Below are 23,077 nucleotides of genomic sequence, written 5' to 3'. Positions count from 1 at the left end.
CACCACATGGGGAATCAGAAGATCTGGGTTCTATTCCCAAATTTGCTACTCATTCAGTGAGTGACATTGGGTCTAGCCACTTATGCCAAAACTTTCCTATATGATCACTAATTTTTGGGTGCCCAACTTAAGACACAGAGTTTATCTCAGAATGGTGTTGAGCACCCACAGCTCCCAAATGACTTCAGTCAGAATGATCAGGTCTTATCTCTGAAGATCAGCCTCTAGGTGTCAAATATTGATCAAATTTTGGAAAAATTTGGCCTTGAGCTCTCTCTACCTCAGTATTCCAAATCACCATTGATTTTTACTCAACTTTGTAAAGTGCTTTGAGTTCACATGATGAAATGTGCCATATAAGGGTTAGGCTAATTTTTATTAGTCCTTTAAAATTAAGTTAAAATGTATCAGAAAAACTTTAGACTACATAAGAATGGGCAGCATATTTTCCACCTACCTTAATGATATACAGCTATAGCTGTAACTATATAGAGCAATAATATATAGCTAGGATTGTGGAGCTTAAATATACAGTAACTCCTTGCTTAACGTAGTAGTGATGTTCCTGAAAAATGTTACTTTAAGCAAAACAATGTTAAGCAAATCCAATTTCCCTGTAAGAATTAATGTAAATAGAGAGGATTAGGCTCCAGGGAAATTTTTTTCACCAGACAAAAGACTAACTCTCTCTCTCTCTCTGTGTGTGTGTGTGTGTGTATTATATATATATATATACACATATATACATACACACACACATATATACACAGTATAAGTTTTAAACGAACAATTTAATACTGTACACAGCAATGATGATTGTGAAGCTTGGTTGAGGTGGTGAAGTCAGGGCGGAAGAGGGTGGGATAGTTCCCAGGGAATGTCTTACTGCTAAATGATGAACTAGCATTCAGCTGAGCCCTCAAGGGTTAACACATTGTTATTAATGTAGCCTCACACTCTACAAGGCAGCATGAATGGAGGGAGGGGAGGGAGCAGAGAGAAACAGAGACACACACCGTGTGTTTGAGAGAGAGGCATTGCCCCTTTAAGTATGCTGACCCCACTCTAAGTATGCTGCCTTTTAGATCAGCAAGTTGAGACAGCAACTGCTGCCAGCAAGCTCCCTCCATCCTGAGCCCTGTTGTGTCGTCATCTTCCCCCACCCCAATCTGTGGAGATGGGGTAAAGGAGCGGGTGGCAGGAGCAGGGAAGGGGGACACTCTGATATTAGCACCCCTCTTCCTCCCCACCCCACCCGCCCCACACACACAGAAAGCAGGAGGCTCCTGGGAGCAGCTCCAAGGCAGGAGCAGCACATGGCAGTGGGGGGTGGGACAGCTGAACTACTGGCAATTGATAGTCCGCTGGGCTGCTGCTGCACAGGGAATTTAGGGGTGAAGGGAGCTGATGGGGGGGCTGCCAGTCCGCCCTGGTTGCAAGCCCCTACCAGCTAGCTCCAACAGGCTGTTCTTTCTGCAAGCAGTGGACAAAGCAGGTGGCTGCCAAACTACATTATAAGGGAGCATTGCACAACTTTAAATGAGCATGTTTTCTAATTGATCAGCAAAGAAACAACGAAACAACGTTAGCTGGGATGACGTTAAGTGAGGAGTTACTGTACTGTCAAAGCAGCATGTAGAAGTGTGCAAAATACCTGCTCTATATTTGAGTACTCAAACTACAGAATAGCAAAAATGAAACAAAAACAAAATGCCATAATCAGTTGTTTAAAACCAAGACCCTACCACCCTGCAATACAATATGCTAATACAAAATATATTAATGCTAATGGTGGCAAAAATAGATAGGCCTGTGTCAAAAGGTTAATGGCTTTCCCACCTCCCCTACGAAAGTAATGCAAGGAAGAGCAGAGTTAAGTGGTACTTTCATAGACCAAACAAGGAATAAGGATTTTGAACTAGAATTTAGCAATTTAGGTTTCATGGTCAGACAATCTATAGCTGCATCTTCACATATGATTTTACCTTCCATTCAACTTGCTTAACCTGCTTATGACATTAATGATTATATCTTATATGACTTGAATACCAGCTGCTGTTCAGTACATTTCACATGCTGTTGTGACTGAATATAAAAAAAGGCAAAGGAAGCTTTGATTTATATTGCTATATTATATAAATACTATAGCTATAAAACTAGCAATTTTCCCCTAATTATATCAAACTCTTGCTCAAGCTGCTCTTTCTAGTCACAACAGCCTTTTTCCCCCTCTGTCCTCATATCTTACAGTCAAAGTCAGCAAACTAAATTTGGATTCACAAATGCTATTGAAAATGTTAGAAACATTATAGAAGAAACATGCTAACTCAAACTGTAAACTATTAGCGCAATGAAAAATTTAGGCAAAAACAGATTCTAATGCTTTATGCCCAAGTAATGCAGGAAAACAATCTCTGGGGCAAACCAATAAGCATCCATAGTTAATCTACTTACTATTTCTGCTGAATTTGCATTTTATTGCTTAAATGAGCAGAAATATGACTGCATTCAATATAAAAGTATATTACCACAAGCTAATAAGCCTGAATTGAACATAAGACTAGGAATCATTATGCAAAAATTATTAACACTTGAAGTGTGACATGCAGTTCATACTGTACTGCTCCACTTATTTTTCAAATCTGGCAGCGTGAGCAGCATTTTCTGGTTTTGATTCCCCAGTCCCATCTATTCTTCATTGCTATTCTTTCTTTAGGCATTAATTCCATCAAAATAAGCACAACAAGGAAAGACAGACTACAGAGAGACAGATTTTCTTTTAAAAAATGGATTTACATTGAAATGTGTACAAACAATTCTGAAAGGAAAGGATGAAGAGAACTCATGAAAGAACAATTGTTATAATAATGGAATCCCTAAAAATACCTAAGCCAGCCCTGATGTTGCAGATAACTTATTGGAGAAAATGCCCCAGGTCATAATGAAATCAGAGTTAGTAGTAGTAAAAACAAAATACAAAAGTCTCATTTAAAACACAACTTACTAGTAATCCTATGAATAAAAAGCTGAAATTCTGCCAGGGGCAGATGGGATACGTCTTCCTCCAGTCATTATGCAGCTTAGAAAATATGGTGAAATTTCAATGAATAGCTGCTCAAGTGTCAGATAATGTATTAATTTTGCCATTAGCTCTTGAAGATAACTTTCTCTCCCCCTTCATCCCTAACTACTGTAGGTTCTTAGAATGCTCATCACCATAGAATCAGAGGGTCGTCCAGACATGTTAAAGTGAACATAAGATATCTTTTTCTCTGTTCCCCTGTATTGTGGGTTTGTTTCCGTATGTCATTTTGTTGGAGACAGAAAAATTAAGACATAAACCACACATCTAGCATGCCCTGCCTCTTTTAAAAATGATAGGTGAACTCAAGAGTTACAGTAGAAAATGAGTATTAATACTAGACAACTAAAAAACAAAACAAACCTAGTTCAGGCATGGGCAAGTTTTCCCACATGGGTCTGCTGATACCTCTTTCAGTTCACACCAGAAGTATACCTGCAATTCCAGTTCAGAGGTGGTTCTTAGACACACACTCAGACTTTAAAGGCCAGAACGGATCATCATGATCATTTAGTCTGACCTCCTCCACATTGCAGGGAACAGAACCTTACCCACCCACTCCTGTAATAGACCCACAGCCTCTGGCTGAGTTACTGAAGTCCTCAAATAGTCATTTAAAGACTTCAAGTTACAGAAAATCCACCATTTACGCTTGTTTAAACCTGAAAGTGACCTGTGCCCCATGCTGCAGAGGAAGGTGAAAAACTCACAGGGTCTCTGCCAATCTGACCCAGGAGAAAATTCCTTCCTGACTCCAAATATGGCGATCACTTAGGCCCTGAGCATCCAGGCAAGGCCCAACAGCCAGACACATGGGAAAGAATTCTCTGTAATAACTTAGAGCCCTCGCCCACCTAGCATCCCATCACCAGCCGTTGGAGATATTTGCTACTAGCCAATGCCACTGTAGGCAGTCTCATCATACCATCCACTCCATACACGTAGCAAGTTCAGTCTTGAAGCCAGTTAAGTTTTTTGCCCCTGCTGCTCCTCTGGGAAGGCTGTTCCAGAACTTCACTCCTCTGATGGTTAGAAACCATCATCTAATTTCAAGCCTAAATTTATTGATGGCCAGTTTACGTCTATTTGGTCTTGTGTCAACACTGGCGCTTAACTTAAATAACTCCTCCCCATTCCCTGGCATTTATCCCTCTGATGTATTTATAGAGAGCAATCGTATATTCCCTCAGCCTTCTCTTGGTTAGGCTAAATAAACCAAGTTCTTTGAGTCTCCTCTCATAAGGTAGATTTTCCATTCCACTGATCATCCTAGTAGCCCTTCTCTGCACCTGTTCCAGTTTGAATTCATTGTTCTTAAACATGAGAGACCAGAATTGCACATGGTATTCCAGATGATGTCTCACAAGTGCCTTGTATAATGGAACTAACACTTCCCTGTCTCTATTGGAAATACCTTGCCTGATGCACCTTAGGACTGTATTAGTCTTTTTCATGGCTGCTTCACATTGGCAACTCATAGTCATCCTGTGATCAACCAATACACATTGGTCTTTCTCCTCCTCTGTTGCTTCCAACTGATAAGTCCCCAGTTTACAGCAGAAATTCTTGTTGTTAGTCCCTAAATGCATGACCTTGTACTTTGCACTATTAAATTTCATCCCATTTATATTACTCGAGTATTCAATGTCATCCAGATTTATCTGGTCCTCCTCCATATTAACAATACCTCCCAACTTCTGAACAATCATACAGATTTTTGTCAAAACTAGTATTTGTTTGATTATGTGAATACACATCTCCTAGGGACTAAGATGACCCTGATCAAACACAGAATTTGAATCTAAGTAGACTCCAAAGGTAAATGGTAAGTTCACATGTGAAGTAAATAAACCAATCCATTTTCAAGTGGACTGGTGTCCAAATCACAAAATCCTAATAGTGTTTGACACCCTAGTGGGTAGTATCAACACAGAGGACAAGGACTGAATGGGTGTAGAGACTGAACTCTTCTCTTACCCAATAGGTATTACCGCCAGAATAAGGTTGAAGGCAGAGTTGAGAAAATCACACTGCTGATGCTGGCTTGCAGCAAATAAAATACTTCAGTCTCCTGGGCTCTCAATACAGCTCTTTCCATGAGCACTAATTTTGCTTAAAGATTTACAGAAAAGGGCCAGTTCATTAATTCCATTTAGCCTAATCTATTTTGTATTTCTGACACTACTTGGAAAGAAGCACATCACCAAGTATCACTAAAGCTTGCATACATCCTTTGCATGATTTTAAGTTTTAATTCATTTTAGGTTGCTGCTAATGGAGAAAGAACTGAATTCCATGCATCATAATCCACTGGGAACCTAATATTCTCATGCCCCATGCAGATGATCATTCATCAGTCTGAAAGAACTCCTCAAAAATTAAACAAAACTGGAAACTTATATAACCCCAAGGAATATACCCAACAAAAGTATAGATAGTGTGTGACAGTTGAGTCTCACACCACATATGTTAACAGGCTATGAAGTATCCAGCCTACAGTTATCCCAATGATGTAGTTATAAGAATACTCCTGTTATACCAACATTTCCTTGCCAGGAGAACACTCATCTCCCTGAACACCTGAAAAGGTATCAGACTGGTCAACCCCAAAAGATTAGAAACATAAGAAATCATCTGGCAACAATAGAGTCCAGATGAAACAGCTTAAGAAAATATTAGCGCTGCCAGCTAGAAAGACCAAGAGGAACTGCTAAATCAGTATAAATAGGTGGTTTTGGAGTAAATCAAGCCCTTATTTCAGAGCTCACATTATGGTTTTTGAACACTTCAGATAGTTATCGCCTATTATAATACACCTGTCTATAAGCACAACTTAATAAAAAGGTTGTGGAAATGCCTCTTACCCCTACCTGGATCAGACCCATGACTCAACAAACTCAAGGAAGACACAGATACCAGAAAGAAAAGGAGGACTTGTGGCACCTTAGAGACTAACAAATTTATTTGAGCATAAGCTTTTGTGAGCTACAGCTCACTATGCTCAAATAATTTGTTAGTCTCTAAGGTGCCACAAGTCCTCCTTTTCTTTTTGCGAATACAGACTAACACGGCTGCTACTCTGAAACCTGTCATTATGACAGATACCAGAGCAAATGAGTGCTGTAGAAAGGCCTAGATAGAACAGATTAGATGAGACAGAATTAATACTAACAGCAGGTAACGCTGCAGCAGCTTTTTGGACAGTAAAAGCAGCAGTTGCTCAGAAACAAGGGGATCAGCAGATGCTGCAACAGGAGCAGTCTTTCTTGGGGTAGCTCTCTTATATGACACATGCCAAGCTAATCCTGGTTATAATACATCACTATAGGATAGATGCATATCCCAACAGAGATGCTCTCGACCATGGAGTATTTTGGCCACAGTAACACTTGCTATTACCATTTTTGATATTTGACAATCGATGTTCAAGTATGTGTTCAGAAAAACCTCTGCCCAGATGCTGGTATTCTTGTTCTGGTTAACAAACAGATGCTCCCTTTGATCGATGCTCATCTAACCACTGCTCTCCAGCTGGTGTGTCAGGAAGAAAAAGGAACGCTGCTGACTGGATTCACAGAGAGAGATGAGAGGACAAGCTGTGTCCTCGCTGTGAGGACAATGTGCAGTATTTCCACACCACAAGAGAGACTGGAGGAAAGTGAGAGACCACGTGAGTGGGGAGAGGAATGACAGGAGGATGGTGAAGCATAGCAAGCAACTGGAGCCTCCTGACAGAAGGCGGCAAACTGGCATCCTTCTAAACAGAGCTCTTGTCCTCCCACTAAATTTATGTGAACTTGGCATTGCCTTGGTGTCTGCGATTCAGGTCCCCTAAATCCAGCTACCACTTGATGTGGCCTCATTTTGCTAAAGGGGCAAGCACTGCTCTTCCCTTTAGTGGCTCATTCATTTTCCATCTTGTGTGCAAGCTCTGCCCACCAAAGTCTATACTCTCTGTTGCAGTGCTGCCCACAGAAGCTAGAAATTGGGTGGCGGCTGGCCTGTAATTGGTGCATGAAGAGAAGTCAGAGTGAAAAGGACAATCTCGGGAAACCAGACAATTGGAAGGAGCCGAGAGAAATGACAGCGGTACCAAAGTGCAAACGCTCCATCTTGACCAAGCCTGGAAATCTAGCATACAAGATTACCACAATCTTGAGAGAGAGGAGGGTTGGGGGACAAAGGAGGGACTTCTTCAGACTGTTAGTAATACCCACCATTTCCACTGACTGTTTTACCCTTCTCACAACAAGAGGGCCACATGTCCCCAGTAGCTAGCAGGTACCAATTCACACCCATCCCCAAACTATGTCACCAGAAGGATAATCTTCCCATGCAAGGGAGAAATGGAGGGGAGCTAAATGCTAGGAGACACATGACCTGCTGTTAGGCTGCTGCTTCTGTGACAACAGATATAAGGATCCTAGAAGGCTGACAGCCTGCTGCAGAAGACAGCATGGAGACAACAGAGTCCTTGCGACTCACTGCCAGGTTTGTGCCATCTGACCAGCTTATGGCAAGAATAATCCACACTGAAGTGGAGATCCTCATTTCTGATACTTTATTTTAGCTCTAGCCCAGGTTAAAGAGCCATCATCCGCCACAACCTCTATAATCTCTCATTTAAAAAGACTCCAGCCCACCACATATTTAAATCTTTAATTACTTTACCAGATTAATTATAAAGTTAATAAAGCCCTTTTTGTGTAAATTACTGTAACACTGTCTGAAATCTGCTCAGTCTAGCCCTCAAGGCATGCAAACACTACAGAGATATGGATCATGTGTCTAAGCTATCACTAATGTTCAGAAAGATGCTTAACAGCTAATTGAAGTACTGAATTTGGTGAATTTGAGGCCCTGATCAAAAATTACAGATCTGTTCAGACATTTTCAGACGTAAAGGGAAGAAGAACCAATGAGAGATTTTAGGCTTAGAACGAGGTGGGAGACTTATGGACAAGGAAACAATTATAATTACCACATGCAATTCAGTGACACTTAGCCCTGGTCTACACTAGGAGCTGAGGTTGAATTTAGCAGCATTAAATCGATTTAACCCTGCACCCGTCCACACGACGAAGCCCTTTTTTTCGACTTAAAGGGCTCTTAAAATCGATTTACTTACTCCACCCCCAACAAGGGGATTAGTGCTGAAATCGGCCTTGCCGGGTTGAATTTGGGGTACTGTGGACACAATTAGACGGTATTGGCCTCCGGGAGCTATCCTAGAGTCCTCCATTGTGTCCGCTCTGGACAGCACTCTTAACTCAGATGCACTGGCCAGGTAGACAGGAAAAGGCCCACGAACTTTTGAATTTCAATTTCCTGTTTGGCCAGCGTGGCAAGCTGCAGGTGACCATGCAGAGCTCATCTGCAGAGTGACCATGCAGAGCTCATCAGCAGAGGTGACCATGAGGGAGTCCCAGAATCACAAAAGAGCTCCAGCATGGACTGAATGGGAGGTACGGGATCTGATCGCTGTATGGGGAGACAAATCCGTGCTATCAGAACTCCGTTCCAGTTTTCGAAATGCCAAAACATTTGTCAAAATCTCCCAGGGAATGAAGGACAGAGGCCATAACAGGGACCCAAAGCAGTGCCACATGAAACTTAAGGAGCTGAGGCAAGCCTACCAGAAAACCAGAGAGGCGAACGGCCGCTCCGGATCAGAGACCAAAACATGCCGCTTCTATGATGAGCTGCATGCCATTTTAGGGGGTTCAGCCACCACTACCTCAGCTGTGTTGTTTGACTCCATCATTGGAAATGGAGGCAACACAGAAGCAGGTTTTGGGGATGAGGAAGATGATGATGAGGTTGTAGATAGCTCACAGCAAGCAAGCGCAGAAACCAGTTTTCCCGACAGCCAGGAACTGTTTCTCACCCTGGCCCTGGAGCCACTACCCCCCGAGCCCACTCAAGGCTGCCTCCCGGACCTGCCAGGCAGAGAAGCAACCTCTGGTGAGTGTATCTTTTAAAATAGTATACATGGTTTAAAAGCAAACATGTTTAATGATTAATTTGCCCTGGCATTCACAGCTCTCCTGGATGTACTCCCAAAGCCTTTGCAAAAGGTTTCTGGGGAGGGCAGCCTTATTCCGTCCACCATGGTAGGACACTTTACCACACTCCAGGCCAGTAGCACATACTCGGGAATCACTGCAGAAAAAAGCATTGCAGTGTATGTTTGCTGGCGTTCAAACAACATCCGTTCTTTATCTCTCTGTGTTATCCTCAGGAGAGTGATATCATTCATGGTCACCTGGTTGAAATAGGGTGCTCTTCTTAAGGGGACATTCAGAGGTGCTCATTCCTGCTGGGCTGTTTGCCTGTGGCTGAACAGAAATGTTCCCTTCCGTTAGCCACGGAAAGGGGGGAGGGGGAAGGAGCTAGCCATGCACTGGGGGGAGGCAAAATGCAACCTTGGAACGAAAGCACATGTACTATGTATGTAATGTTAACAGCAAGGTTTACTGTGAAAGAGTGTACTCATTGTTCTATAAAATGTGTCTTTTTAAATATCACTGTCCCTTTTTTTTTCCTCCACCAGCTGCATGTGTTTCAAGGATCACAGGATCTTCTCCTTCCCAGAGGCTTGTGAAGATTAGAAGGCAAAAAAAATGCACTCGCAATGAAATGTTCTCTGAGCTCATGCTGTCCTCCCACACTGACAGAGCACAGACGAGTGTGTGGAGGCAGACAATGTCAGAGTGCAGGAAAGCACAAAATGACCGGGAGGAGCGGTGGCGGGCTGAAGAGAGTAAGTGATGGGCTGAAGAGAGGGCTGAAGCTGAAAGGTGGCGGTAACGTGATGAGAGGAGGCAGGATTCAATGCTGAGGCTGCTGGAGGATCAAACTAATATGCTCCAGCGTATGGTTGAGCTGCAGGAATGGCAGCAGGAGCACAGACCGCCACTACAGCCCCTGTGTAATCAACTGCCCTCCTCCCCAAGTTCCGTAGCCTCCTCACCCAGATGCCCAAGAACGCGGTGGGGGTCCTCCGGCCACCCAGCCACTCCACCCCAGAGGATTGCCCAAGGAACAGAAGGCTAGCATTCAATAAGTTTTAAACTTTTAAAGTGCTGTGTGGCCTTGTCCTTCCCTCCTCCTCCACCCCTCCTGGTGCTTCTCTCCTCCGCCACTCCTCCTGGGCTACCTTTGTAGTTATCCCCCTATTTGTGTGATGAATTAATAAAGAATGCATGAATGAGAAGTAACAATGACTTTATTGCCTATGCAAGCGGTAATCGAAGGGGGGGAGGGGAGGGTGGTTAGCTTACAGGGAAGTAGAGTGAACCAAAGGGCAGGGGGTTTCATCAAGGAGAAACAAAGAGAACTTTCACACCATAGCCTGGCCAGTCATGAAACTAGAAAAGGAGGACTTGTGGCACCTTAGAGACTAACCAATTTATTTGAGCATAAGCTTTCGTGAGCTACAGCTCACTTCATCGGATGCATACTGTGGGAAGTACAGAAGATCTTTTTATACACACAAAGCATGAAAAAATACCTCGCCCCACCCCACTTTCCTGCTGGTAATAGCCTATCTAAAGTGATCACTCTCTGTACACATTGTAAGGAGAGTGATCACTTTAGATAAGCTATTACCAGCAGGAGAGTGGGGTGGGAGGAGGCATTGTCCCACCTATATGTGAGCCTGGAAGATGGTGGGAACTAAGCTCACTGAGGGGTGGAGCCAAAGGACCCAGGACAAGTAATTGCAGGGGACAACAAATGAAAACGCAGGCATGGCAGTGAGGGTCATAGGGTAAAAATCAGGCAACCGGAAGGGGACACTGAGGTGGGAAGTGTGTAGTAAATGAGGCAGGGGATTGCAAGAAGAGAAAGGTTTCAGAGTAACAGCCGTGTTGGTCCGTATTCGCAGAAAGAAAGGGAGTACTTGTGGCACCTTGGAGACTAGCCAATTTGTTTGAGCATGAGCTTTCGTGGGCTGCAGCTCACTTCGTCGGATGCATGCTGTGGAAGCTGCAGAGGACATTATATACACAGAGACCGTGGGACAATGCCTCCTCCCACCCCACTCTCCTGCTGGTAATAGCTTATCTAAAGTGATCACTCTCCTTACAATCTGTACAGAGAGTGATCACTTTAGATAGGCTATTACCAGCAGGAAAGTGGGGTGGGGGGAGGTATTTTTTCATGCTTTGTGTGTATAAAAAGATCTTCTGTACTTCCCACAGTATGCATCCGATGAAGTGAGCTGTAGCTCACGAAAGCTTATGCTCAAATAAATTGGTTAGTCTCTAAGGTACCACAAGTACTCCTTTTCTTTTTGCGAATACAGACTAACACGGCTGTTACTCTGAAACCAGTCATGAAACTGGTTTTCAAAGCTTCTCTGACGCGCACCGCGCCCTGCTGTGCTCTTCTAACCGCCCTGGCGTCTGGCTGTGCGTAACCAGCAGCCAGGCGATTTGCCTCAACCTCCCACCCTGCCATAAACATCCCCCCCTTACTCTCACAGATATTGTGTAGCGCACAGCAAGCAGTAATAACAGCGGGAATATTGGTTTCGCTGAGGTCTAAGTGAGTCAGTAAACTGCGCCAGTGCGCTTTTAAACGTCCAAATGCACGTTCTACCACCATTCTGCACTTTTTCAGCCTGTAGTTGAACAGCTCCTGACTACTCTCCAGGCTGCCTGTGTATGGCTTCATGAACCATGGCATTAAGGGGTAGGCTGGGTCCCCAAAGATAGTTATAGGCATTTCAACATCCCCAACGGTTATTTTCTGGTCTGGAAATAAAGTCCCTTCCTGCAGCTTTTGAAACAGACCAGAGTTCCTGAAGATGCAAGCGTCATGTATCTTTCCCGGCCATCCCACTTTGATGTTGGTGAAACGTCCCTTGTGATCCACCAGTGCTTGCAGCACTATTGAAAAGTACCCCTTGCGGTTTATGTACTCGCCGGCTTGGTGCTCCGGTGCCAAAATAGGGATATGGGTTCCATCTATGGCCCCACCACAGTTAGGGAATCCCATTGCAGCAAAGCCATCCACTATGACCTGCACATTTCCCAGGGTCACTACCCTTGAGATCAGCAGATCTTTGATTGCGTTGGCTACTTGCAACACAGCAACCCCACAGTAGATTTGCCCACTCCAAATTGATTCCTGACTGACCGGTAGCTGTCTGGCGTTGCAAGCTTCCACAGGGCTATTGCCACTCACTTCTCAACTGTGAGGGCTGCTCTCATCTTGGTATTCTTGAGCCTCAGGGCAGGGGAAAGCAAGTCACAAAGTTCCATGAAAGTGCCCTTACACATGCGAAAGTTTCGCAGCCACTGGGAATCATCCCAGACCTGCAACACTATGCGGTCCCACCAGTCTGTGCTTGTTTCCCGAGCCCAGAATCGGCGTTCCACCACATGAACCTGCCCCATTAGCACCATGATGCCCACACTGCCAGGGCCCGTGCTTTGAGAGAAGTCTGTGTCCATGTCCTTCCTCATCACTCTCGTCACCACGCTGATGTCGCCTATTCGCCCGGTTTCGCTTTGCCAGGTTCTGGTGCTGCATATACTGTTGGATAAAGCGTGTGGTGTTTAATGTGCTCCTAATTGCCAAAGTGATCTGAGCGGGCTCCATGCTTGCCAGGGTATGGCGTCTGCACAGAAAAAAGGCGCGAAACGATTGTCTGCCATTGCCCTGACGGAGGGAGGGGCGACTGATGACATGGCTTACAGGGTTGGCTTACAGGGAATTAAAATCAACAAAGGGGGTGGCTTTGCAAGAAACAGAATGGCCCCCTCAAGGATAGAACTCAAAACCTCAAGGATAGAACTCAAAACTGGGTTTAGCAGGCCATTGATTTCACAGAGGGAGGGAGTAGAAAATGAATACAAAACAAATCTGGTCTATTTCTTGTTTTGATCCACTTCATCTATCTTCATCTATCTGCTGGCAGCAGACCGTGTAGTATGACCGCTAGCCATCGTCATTTCCTGGGTGCTCGGCAGAAGACGGTGCAGTATGATTGCTGGTCATCATCTTCTGCTGGCTGCTGATTAAAAGACAGTACACTGCCAGCAGGATTGAATCGCCATGAGATGAAACTTAAAAGGGTAATGACCTGGCTGAGTCACTCCCATGTTTGCCCAGGCGCCCCTGACCTCATCGAGGTCGGTTAAAAGAGCACCCAAGACTACGTCGACGACGGCTACCAGTCATACTGCACTGTCTGCTGCCAAAAGGCAATACACTGCTGCTGTGTAGCAATGCAGTACCACGTCTGCCAGCACCCAGGAGATATACGGTGATGGTTAGCTGAGCGGGCTCCATGCTTGCTGTGGTATGGCGTCTGCACAGGTAACTCAAGAAAAAAGGCACAAAACGATTGTCTGCCCTTGCTTTCACGGAAGGAGGGAGGGAAGGAGGGCCTGACGATATGTACCCAGAACCACCTGCGACAATGTTTTAGCCCCATCAGGCACCTGGATTTCTACCCTGAATTCAAATAGGCGGCGGAGACTGCGGGAACTGTGGGACAGCTACCCACAGTGCAACGCTCCAGAAGTCGACGGTTGCTCGGTACTGTGGACGCACTCCGCCGACTACATGCACTTAGAGCATTTGTGTGGGGACACACACAATCGACTGTGTAAAAACGCTTTCTGCAAAACAGACTTCTATAAATTCGACCTAATTTCGTAGTGTAGACATACCCTTAGCTGAGGCTGACTGAAAGCATAACATTGAAAGAGACATGCCAGCCCTGTTAAATTTGCATTATCCAACGGAACAAAAATGGCTGCAGAGGGGGTTTTTTTAAGCTGCCTGTAAGGTTGCAGCTTATGTCTGGAGGTAAGCCTTCCATTGTTCGTAGACAAAAGCTGTGCAAGTTACACCTTCAGGGGGGCCAACCTTTTGCATTCCTTTACGAAGTGCTTTGTAGACATGAATTTAACATACCAATTCATGGCTTTGCTGGATTTATACTTACACAACTATACTTGAGTGTTGTAACTTTTCATAAACAAAAAAAATGTAGCCTCATTTAATAAGCAGCTGGCACCACTGTGTTGAAACCATGAGACCGGATATCTTAGAGATGCTCAGCACCCACACAGACTTCACTGGAGGTCTGAGCGCTGAAATTCAAGCCCGTCAGTGTCAGCAAGCTCAGAAGTGACCTGTATTTGCCAGTCCCAGCTCCTCTAAGAGCAGTCTCCTAGACGAATGCCAAAAAGAAGGCAGAAAACGAAATGAAATGTGATGGAAGCAGAACACTAACCATATCGCTTACTTGCTGTGCATCAGTTTCTATTGTGAGTTTGTAATTTCTGTTGGTTATTGTCCAAAAAATTATTGTTGTAATGGAGGTGAATGATTTAAATAAAGAAGGGCTTATGTTAATTTAACTATGCTAATAACATTGTTTAAAATAAAGTACATGGTTGTTTTCCACCTCCCTTAACTAGTTTTATTTAAATCTATCATCAAAATATGCCATTTAAAAAAAACTGTTACCGGTATATGTTAAAAGACAATATACATTCCATACTCCTATCTATTAAAATACAACAGAATTGCTGTGCACTTTTTCCTCAAACTATTTTCCCCTAAAATGAATGTTTTGTTATTGGAAACGCACACACAGGAATGTGACAAGAATAGAGGATTTTTTATTTTCCCAACTGTTAATAGCTGGTGTTTGCAAACCTGAAATAAAAACTGCTTTCAACAACTGTTATATACCTTATTAGCATGTTTGCATGTCAACCCTGAAAACATGATCAACATTTTAATAAGAGATGTCTGATAAGTCATTCAAATCAAAAGTACCATCAACTTAGCTACAGGAACTGTGTACAGATGAATCTATAGTAGCTGAAGGGAAAAGAGGCTTCTTTTAGCACTACTTACCAAGTATGGAAGATCAAATTTCCTTTGTAACTTAGGGCTTTAACATAAATATTAATCCTAAATTTTTGAAAAAAAAAACACACAGTAAAACTTAAAATTATGATGGGATAACAACTAAGGCCTCTATTCTCCATTTAACAGAAGAGAGAACTTTTGCCGTTTTTTAAATATTTTAAATGGAGGTCATCACACACTGTATGAATGTCAGATCCAAACTATTCCCTAATTACATAAGTTATAGGATGCAACATACTGCTCGAGGCTCGAGTGAAAAACTGAATTTGAATGTGCCACAAGGTTTAAACTACAAAAGTGAAATGTATGCTACAGTTTGAAGGCTTTAAGAAAGGGAAAGTGCAGTGACCTAGGAGCTGTGGAAATAAGAAAAAGTACTGCCCTTGGGTGGTGGTGTTTGGGGTTTTTTTTATGGGGATGAGGGTTTTTTTAAAATATATTTACACACATAAACATACCCCCCCATTGCTTATAACAGTTAAGGAAAGCAAAAGCACCTTATACATGAGTGCAGCTGGCATACCGTATAGCTTGATGGCTGTACTATATAATTTTGATCTTACTATTTTTTCACAACCCCATCAGACTGAAATATTATGGGAGAAGCCCAATTCTATTTGGATCTATTGAAAAACTGTCCAATCTATGGTGGTATCTAGCTTTGAGGTGCAGAGTTTTAATATTACAGAAAGATTGGTGCATAATATTAAGCTCCTTATTTAGGCATCTAAGCGATTGGACTACATTTCAGAAGTGCTGAGTACATAGCAGCACTCCTGGAAGTCAATGGGAGCTGCTCTGTGCTCAATGTTTTTGAAAATTATTTAACTGCTTAAATGTGAATTTAGGAGCCAGATTCTTTGCCCTGACACCATCTGCTTTGTGCACCACCAAGCAAGCAGAAAGCTACCTTAATGCTGCTGCCGATTCCCGCACAGAGTAGGAATTGTGTCAGAAATGAGGATAGGTAGGCAGTCCTGCATAGCTTTAAAATTTCATTAAGGGCTGTTTTTGCTTTTAGTTGGCCTACATTTATGCCTGCTCTCTTCAGCTATGCTGAGAATCTGATCCCTGGTTTTTAAAATCTTGAACTTTGCTTTTTATAGAAACTTACTGGTATAACTATAGAAAATGGTATAAATGATATTCCTGGGGAAATACTGCAAAACTGCACATGTACAGAATTCATGTCCTCTGCAGATTTCTTTGCTTCCCCACAGAAAAATGACTTTCTGACAGGGAAGCAAAAAGAAGCTGCAAGAGCAGTCACACCACACCATTCCCTAGCAGCACAGGTACATTGTTTCAGGCACCCAGAACAGCCGGCGGAGAGGTAAATCACAGTGGGGCTGAGGACACTCCAGCCAGTGGCTCCTACCCTGAGCCGGGATCAGCTGCTCGTCCCAGCTGGGCTGGAGGCAGGAGCAGACGGGGCTTCTTCCTCCCCTGCAAGGAGTAGCTGGAGCTGTGTCAGACCCTCCCGCAGCTGCAGGAAGCTCATTATCCTCCCCTGCTTCCTGCCCTCATCACTCCTCAGCTGTGGGGGGAGGGGTCACTGTATGGGGAGCTGCTCCCAATCCACCCTACCCCTGTGCATCCGGACCTCCCATACCCAGACACCCCTGCCAAGTCTCACCCAGTACATCCAGAACCCTCCGAGCCCTCCATACCCGAACCCCACCCCACTGAACCTCAACCCCTGCACCTGGAGACCCTTGCCCACAGACCCCCTGCCTCCGGACCCCCACCCCTGCATCCAGATCACCCCTCAGAGCTCCCTGCACTCAAACCCCCACGCTGATGCCTCACCCCCTGCACCACCCTGAGCCCACACATCCAGACCCCCATGCCACTGACCCTCAACTAGCTGCACCCAGGCCCCCACCCTACCAAGCCCCAATCCTCCAGCACCGAGACCCCCTCACTGAGACCATTACACCCAGAACCCTCCACTGAACTGCAACCATCTTCACCTGGAAGCCCCTGCAGAGTCCCATTGCCCCTGCACCTGGAAACTGCCCCCCCAACAAGCCTCTGTGCATCCAGATCCCCCCACTGAGCTGCCTGCACCCAGACTGTCCCACACAGAATCCTCTCATCCCACAACTGGATCCCCCCACACAGCCCCTCCACACTTGGATTCTGCCTGGTTGAACCTGCCTGCCCTACACCTGGTGAGCCTGGTGCAGAGGGGCAGGGCCCAGGGTGTTTCTGTGGCAGGCCCAGGCCTTTGTGCAGTGTCGGTTCGGGTGCAGCCTCACTGCTGAGTCCGCGTCCTGGGGGAGGGGGCTACAAGGTGATCTCCCACCTTCATGTAGCCAGTGGCCTGTGCTCCCCACTGTCATGCTGGAGCCTCTGAATTTATTTAGGTTTCAGAGTAGCAGCAGTGTTAGTCTGTATCCACAAACAGAAAAGGAGTACTTGTGGCACCTTAGAGACTAACAAATTTATTTGAGCATAAGCTTTTGTGAGCTACAGTTTGGCAAATAAAACATGCAGAATTTCAAAATATTGTGCGCAGAATTTTTATTTTATTGACGCAGAATGCCCTCAGGAGTAAAATGAGGAATGTATGTGGGATATGCTCAGTAGCTCTCCATTTTCAATGGATATAGTAAAATGGCTTTGTCAAACCTAGAGAAAGAGACCAGTCTATTTAATTGTTTCCCTTTATATTTTTAACTAATTGTGGGGCCAGAATCCAAGGTATAATAAAGACTGTTGGTAACCTTTCTGATGTTTTGGAATATCTGTGGTCTCTTTCATGAATCAAGGCTACAGATGTCTTTACCAGAACCACTTTTCAAGCCTCCAACTGGATGTCTAAAACAATAGAATCACAATGCAAATTTTTTTTAAAATAATCCAACGAGGTACAGTTTACAAGCAGGACTGATGTTCTGAAGATCTAGAAATGGTATGTCATAGCTATACTTGCCTTCCTAAAATAAGATATAAAGTTTGCTGCTAAAGCCAATTGCTGTCAAATTCAACAAAGGAGATCTGGCTACAGAAAGTGTCTTCATCCCACATGCAGCACTTTAAATGACTTCAGACTGTTCTGAGCTTCTTACAAGACAGTTCTAATATGTTTAGGAGAATTTAAGTGAAACGGGGGAAAGAAAGAACTCATGAATTCAGCAAGCATGCTGAAAGCTTTTTAATGGAATTATTCTGCAACTTTAGAAGATTTCCCACACAGTCAAAATACTCTTTCATCTTCAGTACTTTTGTAATACTTAAAAGATATATGTATACAGGTTATAAAGACAGACAGATGTAATTAGAGAAACACATTAAAAGCATGCTCACCTTCATCACTTACTGCCTGCTGTTTAACCAGTGTCATAGGAGATCTGGCCGGGGGTTTACTTAGTGGATGACGCCAACTCTTACATGTTTTCTTTCTTTCAATTTCTGCTAACTGAAAGGGAGAGACCATATTTAGTTTAGTTGGAAACTGAACAAAACTAATGCTGATAAGCAAGAATATTCTTCTGCTAATGGCGTAAAGCAGGGGTTCTCAAAGTGGGGGTCGGGACCCCTCAGGGGGTCACAAGGTTATTACTTGTCGGGTTGCGACCTGTCAGCCTCCACACTAAACCCCACTTTTCCTCCAACATTTATAATGGTGTTAATATGTTTTTAACTGATAAGAGGGGTGGCACTCAGAGGCTTGCTATGTGAAAGGGGTCACCAGTACAAAAGTTTGAGAACCACTCGTGTAAATAATCCACTTTGTTAGATAAATTCTCACATCAAGCATGTAAAAAACCTCTCATCGATGGTTCAAAAATTTGTCTGACATTAGTTATTTTGTTAGATCTAGGAGATGGGATAATCTCTCCCTTTACTTCAGAAAAAGGTGTGGAAAACAACTTGGTATTAGGACAACAACATATTTAAAAAACATGTACAGTTTTTCTTCATAAGTTTTCACTCATTCAGTTTAGTAACTAAAAGTTAAAATGCAACATTTAAGTTTGTCTTTAAAAAAAATACAAAGCAACCATTAACAAACAATTACAATAAATAAATGCTAAATCTACTGAATAAAGATTAACACTGGCTGAAAATGTAATGTACGCTAGAATACTTCTGTATATTTCAAGTTTCAGAGTAGCAGCCGTGTTAGTCTGTATCTGCAAGAAGAAAAGGAGTACTTGTGGCACCTTAGAGACTAACAAGTTTATTTGAGCGTAAGCTTTCGTGGGTTACAGCTCACTTCATCAGATGCATAGAATGGAACATATAGTCAGAGGATATATATACATACAGAAAATATGAAAAGGCGGAAGTTGGCAGACCAGCTCTACCTTTTCATATTTTCTGTATGTATATATATTCACTGACTATATGTTCCATTCTATGCATCTGATAAAGTCACTAAAGCTTATGCTCAAATAAATTTGTTAGTCTCTAAGGTGACACAAGTACTCCTGTTCTTTTTGTATATTTCAGAACAGTTTATCACACTGACTCATATGGTATTAAATGGAAATGTGTGTGCCATTTCATTTATCTGCACAGCCATGCTATTCTCCCTGTGGTGGCTTCATGCAGTTGTCAGTAATTATCATCATATGGGTACTTTTGGAAAAAGGGAAAATCAGGTCACAACAGCCTCATTTATCAAGGATCAGTACCAGAGATCACTTATGGAGTTTGCCAGTCTAGGTAAGGAGAACAGATAAAGGAGATGACTGACAAAACAATGCACAACCTCGAGATGACTGACAAAACAATGCACATCCTCAACAACAAGAAAACAGCAAATCAAGGTTGTCAGCAGCTACAATACAGAGCTACATACCATTTACTAAATTAAGTGGAGGGAGGAGGATGTTGTGGCTAACGCACAGGATGGGTTTATGACATCAAAAGATGCAACTAGCTGAGCAAAAAGGTAAAGCAGATTGGCCTTCCTAATAGCATCTCTGTAATATAACCCTGTATAACAGTAACACAGACAGAGCATGGAGGTGTATTGGAAAGTATTTGAAAAGCCACTTGGGAATGTCTGAGAGGTACCCAGATACATTAAATATAACCTGTAACACAGCATGATTACAACACTGAAAAGATGCTTATAGTGCTTAATATTATTACAAAGGGAGGAGTGGTGAGAGAGACCATTTATGTCGGCGTATGCAGCTGCCCAAAAGAAGTTGAGGCCACCGATGCCACTCTGGTGATAGGCCCAGGGTGTCCAGAAGGGCCACTGAGGAACCTGCCGTTGGCCTGGCCACGGTGCCGGGTAGGGTTGTCGGTCTCAGACTGTGATGACCACGGAGGAGCAGAGCGGCTTGGTGCCGGAGAATGGTACCAACTGGGGGACCGGAGCGGTTCACCCACACGGGCCACCAGTGCCGCAGGCCGATGCGACAGAGATGGTGGTCTTATGGCCAACATCATCACTGGTTTGCTCATGGAATGTACCAGGCCCAGAAGCGGTGCTGGCGATCTGTCTCGCCTAGGAGGGGAGGATGGTGCTGTAAGCGCCAAAAGGTCCGCTGCTGCCTGGAACGCCTCCACGGTGGAAGGAAGCTGTAAGTCTTCATGGTGGCATGCAGGACAGCGCTGCGGGTCTGGACTTGACTGGACCCATCTCGGGGCAGAAGTCAACGGAATCCCTACCAAATGGGAGCTGGGTGGGGGCTATTGACCATCTGGTCTTTAGACCTGGCCAGGAAGTGCCCTCTGTTGGCCTTTTCTGTTTTGGGGGCACTGGGGCATGCAATCAGTCTGGATGTCTGGGTGTGGGCAGAGCCATGGTGGTGCTGAGGGTCTCTAGCAGAGTCCTTCCTTGGCACCAGCAACTGATAATTGGTTATCTCAATATTTTCAAAGAGAAGCTCTTTCGGGAGTGGTGATAAAGTAGCGGTGGAAACTTCTGGTAAAGGTAAGAAATCTCTTCCTTCTATGAGACAGAACAGAAGGGAATTTTGACCTGATAGTAGAAACAGGCAGCCCAAAGGGCTGGTCACCCTGCTATCAAAGAAGAGATTCTGACTTCTATAGAAATAGATGATAATAGACGTAGATAATGGACAGTCGCTGGTAAGAGACGTATCAGGAGATACAGATCTGAATTTATTTCTACGTCTTCTTCCACCTCTAAGAATAAGGGCCAGACTCTTTGGTCCACATGTATAAGGCCCAGGACAATGTAGGAGGAAGACCCCAAAAACTTTGCACACTATTGATCTACCTTAAACAGGTTAGGTTATGGAATTAATTCTGAATGGATACTCAACTGAACTGAACTCTTCCCAGGGACAGATTCATCAAGCCCCAACATCCAAAGATCAACTGATATGCTAGATTACACAAGAAGTCATCTGTCATTGTCTCCAAATAGGGGCAATGGAACCTGTTCTATCTTTCAAATGCTAAAAGATAATTTACTCAATATTCTCCCAATGTTCCCAAGAGGACAGGAGTCACAAAGCAACACTGGATTTGAAGGCCCCCAAGTAGTTCAGAAGGAAATTCAGATTCAACACAGAAATGATAAAGTTAATGCAAAGTAATTGGCTCTCTACAGAGAGCCTAAAGTACCCTGCTGTTCTTTCCAAAAAGAGTGCATGGTTTTCCAAGTTTCTATCACTATTAATGGGTCCAATATTGTTTCTGTAATAACACCCATGGTCTGTTCATCTGTGAGGACTGAAAGCAAGATCGCTCAATTTGAATGCATGAACCACTATTGCCTGAGCTAAAGGACCCAGTCCATTAGCTCAGAGGCACTAGCAAACTCATGAACACTTTTTATGTGGTCCATCCACTAGAGAGGGATAAAGATATACTTGATGAATGTGGGGAAGCTCATCACAACTTCAAATCCCTGCATGGCCCACCAGTTGCAATGACTTGTCTTGTCAGTTCATTTCCGGGGAATGAACTCAGGACACCTAGTTCTAAAAGCATGAGGTTCTGCTGAATCTGAGCGAAACAGATCTGCTCTTTAGTTCAAGATTCAGCCATTTCTAGCTGTCCATATTAACACCATGGACAAACCAAGATCTTTACCTTTTCACCCCAATGTTACACAATTTCTACATACTGCTGAAATCCTTCACCTTCCTCTGGTACACAGATTTCCTGTCTGGCCTTTAAATTAGTATTCAGGGTACTAATCTCTCTCTTCCTCCTCTTATTCCTAAGTAAAACATTAATTTCCACAAAGCTCATGAAACTGCACTACCTTCCTTCTGTTAAATCCATTTCACCGGGGGGTGGGGGGAGAGGAAGCATACATTAGATGAATATAGGGCCATTAAGATTTACATCTAAGGTATTAAACCCTTCAGGAAGTCAAGTTCTGTTTTCAACCGCTATTATCCAGATGTTAACGGTGTGAAGGCCTCAAATACTTCATCTGCCATATAGATCAAAGCATGTTTTGCCAAAGCACATGAAGCCACATGTTTCCACCAAACAATGTCATGGCTTATTCTACTAGGTCACACACAGTCTCTGGAGTGGTAAAAGCGCAAGCTCTATGAAGAGACCTGCAAGGTTGTGACCTGGTCTTTAGAACATACTTTTGCCAGCTACTATATGGTCTATCTTTAGTCATCTGCCAACACTCAACATTTGGTAGGAGGGTGTTACAATCTGTAGTGCCTCCCTAAGCATCCTCACTTGTGGTTGTGAATACAGTGTATAGTTACACAAAGTCAAAGGTCAGAAGGGATCACAAGATCATCCAGTCTAAGCCTCTATATATCACAGGCCACCAACACCAACCAGAACCCACACACTAAACCTAACAACTGAAAACAGATGACAGTATTACAGCCCTCAGGAGACTAAGCTATTATGTGTCACAGGCAGACAAGTTCAAATCACTTGTTTTAGCATGAGATTATTTACTGCTGTTCATATCCCCATGTCAGATTGCCAGACTTTCCAATAGCAGGAGAAAGAAAAATTTGATTGTGGTATCCTTGAGAGTTTCCTTCCTCCTATTATTTTTATGTGGTCCATCCACTAGAGAGGGATAAAGATAACCCTCTTATAACCAGCAATCCTCCTAACACATTTTAGGGGTATTGACTCATGGTAAATGATTGGTATTTTTCCTCATTT

General features: G+C 43.7%; 1 protein-coding gene across 24 annotated transcripts in view; it reads right to left on the bottom strand.

The window, feature by feature from the left end:
* KDM4C (lysine demethylase 4C) overlaps window positions 1-23,077 on the bottom strand; it is a 437,490-nt gene that overhangs the window by 161,531 nt on the left and 252,882 nt on the right. For 22 of the 24 annotated variants that reach the window (XR_012159108.2, XM_073345318.2, XM_073345317.2 and 19 more), the window contains one exon: window positions 18,296-18,407. Coding sequence is in view for 23 of the 24 variants with exons in the window: in XM_073345318.2 (XP_073201419.1) it covers window positions 18,296-18,407 (112 nt within the window). In the remaining variant the exon portion in view is untranslated. Of the gene's footprint in view, window positions 1-18,293; window positions 18,408-23,077 lie in introns of those variants that run through there. The other 2 variants (XM_073345331.1, XM_073345334.1) reach the window with 1 other exon arrangement.

Source organism: Lepidochelys kempii, chromosome 5 (genome assembly GCF_965140285.1).
Source record: "Lepidochelys kempii isolate rLepKem1 chromosome 5, rLepKem1.hap1, whole genome shotgun sequence".
In the NCBI taxonomy this organism is placed as follows: Eukaryota; Metazoa; Chordata; order Testudines; family Cheloniidae; genus Lepidochelys; species Lepidochelys kempii.
This window is presented reverse-complemented; position numbering and strand designations above follow the sequence as displayed.